Source organism: Pseudopipra pipra, chromosome 2 (assembly GCF_036250125.1).
Source record: "Pseudopipra pipra isolate bDixPip1 chromosome 2, bDixPip1.hap1, whole genome shotgun sequence".
NCBI lineage: Eukaryota > Metazoa > Chordata > Aves > Passeriformes > Pipridae > Pseudopipra > Pseudopipra pipra.
The window spans coordinates 48,334,322-48,347,556 of record NC_087550.1 but is presented as its reverse complement, the minus strand read 5'-3'; the positions used below and the strand labels follow the sequence as shown (position 1 = coordinate 48,347,556).

At 39.4% G+C, this 13,235-nt stretch overlaps 1 protein-coding gene across 3 annotated transcripts; it reads left to right on the top strand.

The window, feature by feature from the left end:
- Positions 1 to 342: 342 nt before the first annotated feature.
- SLC46A3 (solute carrier family 46 member 3) lies at positions 343 to 12,906 on the top strand. 3 transcript variants are annotated; one of them, XM_064645431.1, is made up of 6 exons: positions 346 to 559; positions 676 to 889; positions 5,982 to 6,855; positions 7,264 to 7,347; positions 8,792 to 8,948; positions 10,309 to 12,906. In XM_064645431.1, exons 2-6 carry the CDS (start codon positions 698 to 700, stop codon positions 10,394 to 10,396), a joined length of 1,395 nt encoding a protein of 464 aa, XP_064501501.1. In that variant the 5' UTR covers positions 346 to 559; positions 676 to 697; the 3' UTR covers positions 10,397 to 12,906. The 3 variants fall into 3 exon arrangements, with proteins under 3 accessions (XP_064501503.1, XP_064501501.1, XP_064501502.1); XM_064645432.1 differs by having other exon boundaries at positions 346 to 564; XM_064645433.1 differs by lacking the exon at positions 8,792 to 8,948 and having other exon boundaries at positions 343 to 559.
- The last annotated feature ends 329 nt before the right edge of the window (positions 12,907 to 13,235 follow it).

Here is a 13,235-nt window from a genome sequence, read left to right as displayed (position 1 = left end):
GCCAGGCTGAGCTCCAGGCCGGGGTCACGGTGTTAAACGAGGCCAAAGGCGCCGCTGATAAGGCAGATTCTCGTTGTGTAACCAGCCCAAACAAGCCGGCTGGCCCGGTGCGCGCTGACCGGCGGCGTTTGGCACGATGCTGAAATCGCCAAACTGCTGATGCGTCCCGATCTGCCGCAGCAACCCCGCATGTCCCCGGCACGGCGACAAACAGCGCGGGGGGTGACACACTCAGCACACGGACGCTGCTCCTCCGCTGGGCCGCGGCCCCGCCTGCCACGGCGCCCCGCCCGCCGGCCGAGCGGCAGCGGCCGAGATGGCGGCGCTGGTGTCGTCCTCTCGGCGGCCGCAGCCGGGGGGCGGCCACCGGGCGGCGGGGGACACTCCCCCGCTGAGGGACGCGGCCGCCCTCCGCGTCCCGCCTCCCGCTGTCACGCACCGCCGGCGCCGCGGGGCGGGGGAGGGCGGGCGGCCGGCGGGGACACCGTGCGGGGGCACAGCCGTGCGGGGTCACAGCCGGTGCGCTGGGGGCCGGGGATTGCTGGAGGGAGTGTCCCGGGTAAGGTGGGCGCTGCCAGCGTGCCGGCGGCTGCTCGGACGTGTGTTTCCCTTTCACCTTCTGAGGGAAAGGGAAACCTTTCCTTCTGAGGGTTTGCGGTTTCTTTTCTGACACAGGGTTTGAACCCCACACCCAGAAATGAGGAAGGTTTTGTGCGTGGAGCCCGTCATTTTCATATACCTTTTTGCGACTTCCCTGACGACCCCGCTGGTGCAGCAGTTTATCTACCGACGGCTGTGGGAGCAGGAGTACAACTCCACTTTCGTGAGCGATAGCAATGTCAGTCACTGCGAGCAGAATAAGAGCAGCCCGACTTATATTAAACAGAAGGTAAGACGGGGGAAGAAGTAACAATTGTAAATAAACTTGCAGCCAGGAGGTGCTGCCTCCGCGTAATCTCCTGTTTCATAACCTTATTTAACCTTTTATAGACAGAAAAGCTGTAGCTTTGCAACCTGCTCTCACTTTACTGTCTCATTGCTCGTGTGTTTCACTGTAGGTAGGGGTAGTGCTTTAAAAGACAAAGATTTGTCTGCAAGAAGATGCTGAGATAAATTCGTATTGTAGCAGGAGTTGAAAATCATCTGAGAGGATTTGGCCCGAATTGGCATTGCACTGACATTACAGCGGGTACAACTGGAGGCTCCTTGTAGTGACTCATGCATGTGTTTGTGAGCCGTCAGTTGCCTTTGGGGCTCCTAGTGTTCTTTGTAACCATGTGAAGTTTAAAAAATGTCCTGTAATTTTGAGGAATAAGATCTAGTTTAGAATACATTTATTTCAGAAGAATTACGAGAATGAGGAACAGGGGAGGTGAAAATAAAAAGGGTTGTGTTTTTAAAATGTGAAAAAAAATTTAGCTGATCTTTGGACAATCAAATATAATTGATGGTTTACCATTCAGAGTACTAGTCTGCCTTGTTGAAATACGAAGACGTCAAGATAGCAGCATCTCACAGTCAATTACATTTTTAGCATATTTTTGTAATTCAGCATGCTAGATGGTGAATTGTTGGTTAGTACCTCTTCCATTGCACTTCTAATGCAGTTTTAATGCTTCTTTTCTGCTAACTATGAGGTGAGCTGCCAGCAGGAGAGATGGTCATACTCCATTTTCCTTTCCCTTCTCCCACCATGTATTATTGTATCTTGAAATTCTGCAGTTACAGGTTATGGTTTGGATTTGAGTGGGGCACTGATTCAACAGAAATCTCATCTCTTGGTTTGAAGTGGTTGCTTTTTGAGTGTTAAGCAGTACATTGCTCTGACACTCTGTGGCCACGTGATTGCTGTACCTAACACGGGAATAGCAGAGGGAACATATTTCCAGAAGAGATACAACAGAACCATCCTTGTCGACAACAACTGACAGTTGGGTTGGATTAAGTGGAGGATTAAACCACTGTAAGGTCAGAAAAGTAGATGACTTGGAATATTAATTACACAGAAGGTGGAGTTATGGAAACAGTCAGCTGGCATTCCCTTATGCTGCTGAAAAGGTGGCACTTGAAAGTTTTTGCTCACATCCCATATTTGAATTTCTGATGTGCTGCGTATATGCAAGACTGAGCACCTGAGCTTATCTGCCTCATTTGTCATATATAAAAGAAGATTTTTAATGGTACGTGTTTTCATTGAAGGTGATCAAAGAAATAATTCAGGATTTTTAGTGTGGTGTAGGTTCTTTGTCATGTGATAGAAGCTGGTCTTAGTAGAAAGAATGTGAAAGTAAAAGGGTTAATAGAATTGTAGTCCAACATGACTTCTGGGCTGACCCATGGAGATAATAACCAATTACTATCTGAGTAATTCTTGTATTTTATTTAGTATTAGCTCCCTGTTTGGTGCTATGTCTGGGCATTTTCTCATACAGAACAAGCAGCTCTAAGGAAACCATAAGTTGTGCATACAGTTCTAATTGCAGAGCCCGTCAAGAAACTTACATTTCACAAACATTTTTGCATTTTGCAACCCCCCCCAAATTCAACCTGACTTTCAAATTCCCATCACCTATGGTTCTGGATATAAGTCTCCATATTTCTTTTTGCAAAACACTAAAGCAAAGTCTTATTTTCAGCTGAAGTTTAGATAGCATCTCTAATTGGGGTGGTGGTGAATTCACACATTACAGGTCTTTTGGTTACAAAGTATAATTAACTTGATATTTGAGACAGCAGTTGAGTAATGGCCAACAGAACTTCTTTGTTTCCGTTTCCTGCAAAATTTCCATTTGCTCCATTTCAGTGATTGCCAGTAGGGCATGAGCTTTTGAACAATTACACTCTTGTCTGGGTACCTTGCCTACATTTTTATACCACACTTGTTACCATAGCATGAGAATTTAAATGCTCAAAACACCCATTAATTTAAGTGGAAACTGGTCTCTGTGCTGAGTAATAATCCTGTGTATGGGCCAGAGAGTAGACCCACTAACTTAAATCCAAGCCCTTTCCCGAGGAAGTGTGATGTAGGTGTTCAGGATTTTGCAAGACTATCCTAACTGACATATGTTTATAGATGTTGCTCTTAGGAGTGTTCCCAAGAGGCTCAGTTTGAGATTAACTTTTAGAAGCACATCTCCCTTAATAGTTAATTTAGTGCAAATCCTTATATTCTGAGAATGAAGAAACTTTATACTAATCTCACCTATTTCAAAGAAAAATGCAAACAAAATTTGAAGACAAAAATCACTTGTAGCCTGCAAAAAGGTAGAATATAATTCAAAATGTATAGTCTTTGCAGCAGCTGGATTAATTATTTCTTACAATTTGAAGAAAATTAGTCATTTTATAATAAAGTGAGTTCAAAGGTAATTTGAGTACAAGCTGAAGCATTCTGATCACTGGCTTGGATAATACTTTTTTATTATCTCAGAAAGAGCTATATTATTAATCATTGAACGTGATTATCATCCCATTTACTTATCCAATCCATTCCTTTGTTACTAAGTAATATTTCTTTATGAGTCTGTCAGTTTATCATGTCCTGTACATTGTTCAATCTCAGGCACCATGCTTCTCTCTTAATTTAATCTTTATGTAAATTATTGCTTCTTCATTTTCATTGTTTTGATTTTGAAATCAGTGATTTTAAGATCTATTTCTGTCCGTTGTGAGTAATTTTTCAGAGTAGAGTGAATTTGCAGATTAAAAAACTAGACCTTTCTCTTCAAATGTATGTAGTTGTATTGATTATTGGAGTTACATAATTTTAAAGCAGCTGAGGGTTTGACCTGTCGTTTTCTGTATTTGTTTTTATTGGCTTTATAAAACCATAAAGTAGATAGTTGCATGCCTTTCACTCTACATGGAGTTTTCCTGTACTTCTGTCTTTTAGTCCTCTTGTTAGAAGATATCAAGTCTTTTATGTCAGCAAGTGTATGGTCATTTGTGGTATCTGGATGTGTAGCCATGTTCTTTATGTTGCACAACTTCTTCCAAAAGAAAGACCCACTAATATTTGCTGGTTTATTCCTTCAGTATGGTTTAGCAATAATATTCGTATTATATGCTTAATGTGGGTTGAGATGATATATAATAATATTTAATTTTATTTTTAAGGCAGTATCATTTGTTTGATGTTCATGTCTTTGAACATGATGGTTCTAGTAAAGAAATGATGTTTGCAACTACATAGAGTTCTCTTCATCAGCAGTGGAGGAGTTATTAACATTTTCTGTCTCAGTTTGTTCAGTCTTCATGGTTTTGACCCTTCCAGAGTGATAACAGTGCTGGACAGTAGGACACCGGGAATCCCATGGCAGTCAGACACCATAAGGGAAGAGAGTAAAAGACTTTGTAGTGCTGGGAATCTTGAAGGCTTTCCTTGAGGACCTCAGGATCAGTTGAATTTTCCTCTTGCAGTAAAACCTGATATCTTGTAAACAAAGGAAGAGACTGAACTAGAAAGTCATTGTCTTTGCCTGTAAATATAAACATGAATTTATAAAGCATTCATCAGCTTTTAAAATTGCCCAGAATACATTCCTGTAAGTTCTAGGGTGTTTTCAATTTTATGGATGCTACTCGGTCAGGATTACATTAGCTACGGACAAATACATGGAATATAGATCAATATAGATCAATCAGGCTGAGAATGGTGTGGGCCAACTTACACAGGTGTACCTGCTACTGATTTAAGAGTGCAGCCCCTGCCCAAGTCAGTGTTATGCCTCAGAAAACTTAATGAAAACTTTCAGTGTGACTTTATTCTCTGCACCTAAAGTTTAACTTGGAGAGTATAAAGGGTTTGTGCAAATAAAGTTAATTCCTTTTCTCCCGCTGCTCTTCTGTCTGATGAGATGGTTTTCTTTGAAAGGGCTGTTGTGGCTGCTGTCTGTCAAGTCTGCATCTATGCCTTAAAAGCAAGATCTCAATCAGCTTGCTGAGTATCCTTTAGCAGCTGCATTCATAACAAGATCTCTCTTTTTTATTAACCTTCCTTTAGTTTGTTTTTTTCCTGCAGCCATTCATGTTCTGTTAAATGGTTGTTTTTCAGCTACATTTGATCTTTATACTTCTGTTAAAAAGAATTATGAAATTTTCCCCATAATGGGTGTTTACAGTTTATTGTTACAGTGTTAGCTGCTGTTCATGTGACACCTGCTGTAGCATATGTATAGAGACATCACTGACTTGGACAGTTTCTGAACCCAGAGCTTTACAGTGTTTGCAAAATTAGTTAATTCACATATCTATGAGTCAATATAATATTTAATGCTGTATTTCACATTTGTAGTTGTTATTATTGTTAGTAGTAGTAGTAACATGGTACACTGGGATGTCGGAGCAAATCCTGATCTGTTTACTTGCATAATTTGCTCTACTCCATGACTAGTTTCTTGTGACCCCCTGAGTAGAATTATTTGTGAGGAAAAATGTGAATAGGGAGCATGGGGTGTGTTCCTCAATCAAAGACTGGTTTACTACTTGTTTCTGAGTAGTATTAAAATAGCCCAGTGTCCTTTTGCCATACCCTGTATTGAAGGAGTACCAGCTCTTGTAAATGCATATTGAAAAGAATTATTCTCTTGTCTCCATTGAAACTTCTCTGTTAACAGTACTGGTAAGACTGAGTCTTAAGAACTAATTTCTGGTTTAAAATGTAACAAGGGATATTTGAGGAATATTGAAGATCAAATTACAAAAGCAGGAGTCTGAATATGCAGTTCCTTTGTATTAGTGATTACTGTAATATAATGCATTCCTATAAAGTAATGTGCTATATTTTATTATACCATAATATGTCATATAATCTTATAAAATTACATTGTATTTGGTTTAATAATAGTATAATTTATAGTCTATAAACACATACTGTGCTATTCATCATATTGCACCTAATAATTATGTAAATAATATTGTTACAGATTCCCCCCCAATGTATTACAGTATTTACAATTATTTTTATTTTCTCTTTGCAGGAAGTTCAAGAAAAAGCCTCTGTTTTTAATATGCAGTTGGACTTAACTGGGGCCATTCCCAGCCTTATAGTTGCCTTTGTCATTGTAGCTAATGGGGATCGCCAGGGACACAAAAGGTCTTTAGTTTTACCATCAATGGGGGCTTTGATTGCTGGTATTAGCCTCACTGCAATATCATATTTTTCCTTGTCACTCTCTGTCCTATTTGCAGTTGCATTTGTTACTGGACTGTTTGGGAGTATAGCAACTTTCCTTGGAGGAGGCTTTGCTTTTATAGCAGATGGTTGTCATGATGAGAACCAGAAAACAACACGAATAGCTGTAGTGGATTTGATTTTTGGAATTGTATCGGGATTGGCAGGACTCTCATCTGGCTACTTTCTAAGAGGAATAGGCTTTACATGGACATTTGTGACAGCATCTCTGCTTCATGTCATTAATATCATCTATATTATATTTTTTCTGGAAGATACCATAGGTGTATCTGAATTCCAGCACGAGGTACCAGTATCCTATAAAGAACTTCTTAGGGAGACATTTTCTGGAGTGTACATGCTTTTTAAAACTGCCCCTTATAAAAAGAGAATTTTAATAATTGTGTTACTTTTTGCATTTATGACTTATATGTTTACTATGCTTGGTGGGAGTTCGCTTTTTACACTGTATGAACTGGATGAGCCACTCTGCTGGAATGAAGTATACATTGGATATGGAGCAGCTGCATTCACTTCTGTCTCTCTGACCAGTTTTTTAGGAGTTTACTTATTTTCTAAATGTCTCAAAGACATTTATATTGTCTTTATTGGGATATTTTCTTACATTGGAGGAATGATCATGGCTGCCTTTGCCAAAACTACCCTGCTCATGTTTTTAGGTAAGTTCAGAATCAGTTTTTCCATGGTCAACAATATATATGACAATAGTGCTGTGTTATCTGTAATGAATGCTGTTGTTGAATATTGGACGTACTATCTTGAAAGGGTCATAGAGAGGTAAAATATACATGGTTGATCAGACTGATCAGACTGATTTGATTAAAAGATGAAATGTGTGGAGAGAACAGAATGAATTGCTTATGATTTGGTTTCAGTGCCATAAAATATATTTGATTTATTAATTTCTCTGTGCATGGATAATTGTGTCTCAGTGCACTTCTAGTTCTTTCCTGTTGCCTTTTATTATCTGAGGAACTAAGCACTCAAAAGCTCATGAGTAATTCATTTGCAATGTATTTGTAAAATCCTGGATTTTAATTACTTAATATCTCATGATTGCTTTACAGTGAGAGTGCCATCTTTGTTCTGCCTTATGCCTATCCCTGTTCTCCGATCCATGCTGTCAAAAGTGGTTCTCACTGGTGAACAGGGTGAGTAGCATTTGGTTTTAAACAATAAAATAATATGGTGTTTCAAAACGGAGATGCACCAAGATTACCTTTAAACTAACAGATCTGTACTGGTATTTTAAGACTGCATTTCTTTCAAGTTCCATATAATATGACCCTTTGTCTTGATATTAATGGCTTTTGATTCTGAATTTAATATAAACAACATTGTGTTAAAAACCACTTTAAGTTTCCACCCTCAAAGGAGATACTGTTCTTAAAATAAAGACCATGGGGAACTTGAAGCAGAAGAATGCTCAAGATTTATACAAATGTGGTTTCACAAGGGCTTCTACATTCACAAGATTTTGACATGCAGAGAAAGATATATTTTGTTATTTAGTCAATGTCACACAAATTTAGAAAGGTAAGCAGTAGGTGGTCAACCTTCAAAGCACTTGAAAACAATTCGACTTGGATCTTCAGCTATGGAGGAACCCATCTTCATGGGTGCCTGTGGCTTCTTAAACATGTCCCAAAAAATGTAACACATTACTTCTCGAAGTCCTGTTGTTATGGAACACAGGAAAAAACGCATATCGGGCCTCAAAATGTGGTTCTAGTATCCCATATTTTGCTTTTGGGGAGCATATATTTTCTAGATTTTGGGAAACATGCTTTCTAGAAACATTCTCCCAAGTTGTTTGGTTTTATTTTTTAGAAGACTAATCTTTGTATACTAAACCAAAGATCTCTTTTTACTAGCTGTGCTAACACAGACCTCTGGTTTTGCAGTTTCTTGGCATTCTTCAGGGCTTTGGGTACTTGAGTAGTTTGATGCAGGAATCAGGTTGCCTCATCATCCTTTTCTGCTTACGTACAGTGATCTTGTTTGTGGTCTTGTGATTATGAATACAGCTTGGGAAAACGTGTTCAACAAGACACTGATGGGATAGACTGCCACCCCAAAGGGTGGTTCAGTCCAAAAACTGTTCTTTCTTTCTTTTCAAAAATGAGAGGGACATGGTTAGATGCTGAACCAGCAGTCTTCATTGGGTCAGTCTTTTTGGCATACAGGAGTGAAGATTAGAGAAGGAAGAAACAATAAAGGGAAGAGTGAGAATAAAGAAGAAAATTGGAAGGGATAAAGGATGGAAGTGTGTAGAACATGGTTAATGAGGATGAACAGGTTGAATTTAATGTGATAAGCAGATTCAAGAAAGTAGGAATGGTGACAGAATAGTAGCAAAGAAAGTTTCCATCAGCAAAATGTTTTATTTTGGTTTTTTTCATTAAAAAGAAGAAGCATTTTGTAGGAGTTTCCACAGAAGACATTTCCATAGCAAAGTATGATACTCTGATGCTTTTTACGTGTATACTTGCAAAAATACTGTCGATAGATCTTTCAAAACATGTTTAAAAATGTCAGTATTTTGAAGAGGTTTTATTTTGTTTTGTTTGTAATTCACCCATTTATTTTTGGCAGGTGCTGTGTTTGCTTGTATTGCCTGTTTAGAAGTTGTGACCGGCAGTGTTTCAATTTCAGTTTTTAATATTCTGTATGCAACTACTGTTGCATGGTTTTCAGGCTTTAGCTTCCTCCTATCGGCAGGTCTTTGTCTAATTCCACTGACTGTCCTGTGGTAAGTACAGATCAGGAGGGTGCTTCTGACTGCTTTTGCCAGTAATTTCTGTTCTGACATGAGTTGAAGCTGAATGGTTTAGTGTGGTAATTCTCAGACTTTACTATTTTCTAGTGTGTTGTAGAAGCTCCAGTTTCACACTTTTTCTCTGATCCAGCTACATTCCCTCGGCCTTATGCTGTGAACTTCCCCCAAAGTGAAGTCTACCATGAATGTACCGCTTGTGGGACACACCATAGCTTTGCCCACATGTGTGTGCCTTCCCTTGGTTTGAGACCTTTACATGGTCTTTTTTACAGGAAAGCCTTTCACAAAGAACAAAAGTAACAGATCTCTTGAAATGCATGAGCTTAATTTTGCAATCTGAGCTCTTCTAGATGCTAATTAGGGTTACAAACATGACCAATCACGCCATGAATTTAATGGAAAGCTCTCTGTCCTGGTCTTTGGTCATACCTTGTGACCCAGTGCCATTAAAATCTGTAAAAGATTTTAAGGCCCAAAAGAATAAACCTGTAGACATGTTTAAAAAATAGACCTCTATAGCAGTTGTGTCTAATCGTATCTGGTGACCACCTAGTAATACTGACAGTGAAATACCATTATTCATGAGTACTCATAAAAGCAAAGGTCACTTTATGTTATTTCCAATATAAATTACTTCTTTTTAGGATGCTGAAACAAAACTCTAAGTGACAGAAGGATCATTTTCCATTAGATAGATTTATATTCAGGGGGAGGGGGGAAAGGTGTATTCCTTAAGAGGGTGGCACGCTTGCTAGAGACTTGTATAGTTTTTCCTAATACTTAGACTTCACCTCAGTCACCTTTTATCTCTACATCAGCTGCACTTTAAGATTTAAATAGGCAGTGATAATGCTGTAGCTTTAGAACATTTCACATCATTTTAAGTCTGTACCTGCTTCACTACAGATATTTACCATCAATCAGTCCATCTTGCTATCAGGACTGTAGTCCATCATCACCATAGATTTTTGGAAGTTATTTTTCTTTATCTTCTATCATTATAGTGTTTCAGGACCCTTTGAATAACCTTTCTCTGAACCTTTCTTTTGAGAGTGTCATGAAATGTTGCTGTTTGAGAGCAAAAAGGGTGGTTGTTCCAGTCTGTAATGGACATGGTAGTCAAGTACTTTGATCAAAGACAGAGTAATGATATTGTCTGACTTCTGTAATGAGTACAAGTTGTGTCATTGATTTTGTTTACTAAGATACATCAAAAGCTTTGTGCCACAGAAGATGGCCATACAGAGCTATCCAGTATGTTTGTTGGTGCTGAATCAGAATGCTGTAAGTAACTATCTCAACTAAAGATATCTGTCTTATCTTTGTCTTACAGCTGGCTTCTGTGCACAAGCTGGAATGGGGAGGACTTGGCTCTGCTGGTACCTGAAGAAGTATCCAGCATAGAGAGTGCCGATAGTTGAACAAAAGATCCACACACCTGGGATTTCTAATCTCACATGCAGTGGCAGAGACCATTATGTCATACAGAGACCATAGAGATAACACAACACAATCTCCAAGTGGCCCTGCAGCAATAAGCACTAAATTGGTAGCACTCTATACCCAGTCTTTCAGCACTTGACTAAAGCTAGCTCTTAACTATGCAAATAGGCAGGCAGTTGAGATTATAATGCTGCTTTCAGCATGAAGAAAAAAATTAGATAGGGTGATACTCCTTCCACTTACCCTTTCTCAAGTTTGAGAATGTAAGGTATGGATTGTGATACATCTTGTATCATTATAAATGGGGTGACAGAGATAAGTTATTAACTCAGAGGGTGCTGGCAATTCTGCTGAAGCCATTGGAGCTTGTGCCAGATGAGGATGTGGTCCACTGTGTACATCTTTAAAGTCCTGTCTTAATGATGAAGCCCCCAAACCTTTCTAAAATTACTAAAAAGGTATTTTTTTCAGAAAGCAACCAACCTGGAGGCAGTATTTAACATCTGCTGTAAGCAGACTTACTGCTCTGCAGCTAGCAGAGTGTTTGTGTAAGTATAATGTATGATGTGTGGACCTTGCCAGTGATTTAGTTCTTAAAATGGATTTTTACACAGAACTTTCAGGAAATTTCCAGCTTGCAGAGTGTGAAGTTCAGCCTGTGCCTACATTTTGCAGAGGCCATATTGCACATTTTTAATTTTCCATATATTAGGGACTGCGTACAGACATCTCTATTTTTCGTCCCAGAGATATTTATTTTCTAGTTAAGTTGGTACTTGGTTTAAATGTTTCTTTTAGTGAAAGGCTGTAATAGCATTTCTTATCAGTGGATCTTTATTTTCTTCACAACCCTGAAACGAGGTGACCAAATCTGAATCATGAATCTAATCATCTTGCAACAAATACAGCATAATTATATGAGCAGTTGAAGAGCATTTCTCATCTTCAAAGCACTTTACAAATGCTATTAAGAACATCCTTCCATAATAGATACTCTCTTCCCTCTTGCATAGGGAGAGAAATTAACAGAGAGGACAAGTGACATGCCCAAGGCCACAGTGCAAACTGGTGAGACTGCCAAACCTAGGAATCAGTTTCAGCTTTGACTCCTCACCTTTTCCCTTGAGATCTTTAAGTAGAAATTATTCTGAGTACTAGCTTCTGGAGTGCACAGTGGAAGTGAAAATATAACACCATGTTAGAGACCACTCCCATATGTTGATTTTTTTAAGAGTTTGACAGACAATACTGTTCTGATCTCTGAAAGTGGTGTGTGACTTGTCCCCCAAAACAGATTAGACAGAGAAGTCAAAATCATGGAAAGTGGCTGACATTTAGTAAAGGAAACCTCTAGGAAAGCAACTATGATGTGGGAACTCACTTGCACACAGCATAGGATAAAAATGCACAGACATAGCATGTGCTGTATAACTGATGACCTGCTTACAGCCATTGATACTCATCACATGAACAGAGAACTCCTGCAGAACTTTTCAGTGGTACTCTACCAAGAAATAGTAGTACTGCATCATGATGATACTATTGTAGATCCTTCACAATTGAAGAATTGCATCATTTACAAGTTATGTATTGTGCTCACTGAGGTTTGAAAGGGGGTTCAAATAAGGTAAAGGAGAGCTTACAGTATTCAGGAGACCACTGCCTGCTCATCACAGGTGAAAACAGTACCATTTATCCAGGGCAGAGGGAACAAGTATTTACACAGCTAACAGCTATAGCCAGCTCTTACACTTCTGTCCTGAACTACGGAGGGTGATGTTAGCAATTAAAGATCATTAGCTTTTCCTCGGTAGTTTAGACACTGGCCAGAAAATAAAACTGCTTAACTCTCCTCCTTTGAGGTGCCCAAGTTGCTGCCAACTTGTGGGCCGAGTTCTACAAGTGGGTCCAGAACATAATGAGTACTTGTAGAGAGATTTAGAAAACACTGATGTAAAGGATTTCAGCACAAAGATTACATTGTCTTCCTTGCCTCTTCATTATGCAGTTATGTAAGGCTTTCTGAAATTAACTATTTCACAGAAAACTGCCGGGGTGGGGGGGAAAAAAGGCAAATGAAGAAGGGGCGTGTGCCTTCACTTCCTCTTCTCTGGTGCACACCCCCAGTAGCACTGAGAAGGTAGCAACAAAGCAAGCCAGTTCCATAGTGGTGGTGTGTTGGTCCAACTGAGAACAGGCACGTACGCTTCAGGAATGGCTTTGTTATGGTTTGCTTTTACTGTACAAAGTACGTGCTGTTTGCAAAGTATTGCTGATAGATGCAGCATTTAGAACTGGCTGTAAATTTAGGTCCAAACACCAAGGATATGAACTGTCTTAAAATGCCCAGCATGGTGCAAGCTGAGGAACCCAAGTACTAATATGCTTCAGATTAATAAATCAAAATCTCAGTTTATAATAATTGTTTTATTTGTGTATAATGCAAATGATTTTGATATAAATTAATAATGAAGTTTGTTTTTTTTAACTGTTGCATTTGTAGTTCTTGTACTTTTTAAAATTTTGACAAATGGCCAATGGCATGACTGGTAGAAGAATGTTTGTGTAAACAGAAGAAGCAGCACTATGGTATCATCTATTTTTTGTGATGATAACAAACAAACAGCAGAGCAGGAAGATGTGCTTTTACCTCCCTCTTGTGCCTGGGGAGAAGAAAAAATGCTGCTGAGAACATCAGTACCAAGAGAAGGCAGGGAACTGCAGAGCAGGGACAGCATGCCATGTGGCAGAAGTCGGGGGGGGGGCTTCTGTTTGCACCTGCCAGAGCAGTGGATCTGGAAGTGTTTTCCTCCCTGT

What these genes read in the sequence shown, in the direction of transcription:
- SLC46A3 (XM_064645431.1), top strand. Translation starts at nt 698, where the DNA reads ATGAGGAAGGTTTTGTGCGTGGAGCCCGTCATTTTCATATACCTTTTT. An exon ending in CGACTTATATTAAACAGAAG is followed by an intron (nt 890 to 5,981) that starts GTAAGACGGGGG and finishes TTCTCTTTGCAG; the next exon opens with GAAGTTCAAGAAAAAGCCTC. An exon ending in ATTCCACTGACTGTCCTGTG is followed by an intron (nt 8,949 to 10,308) that starts GTAAGTACAGAT and finishes TTTGTCTTACAG; the next exon opens with CTGGCTTCTGTGCACAAGCT.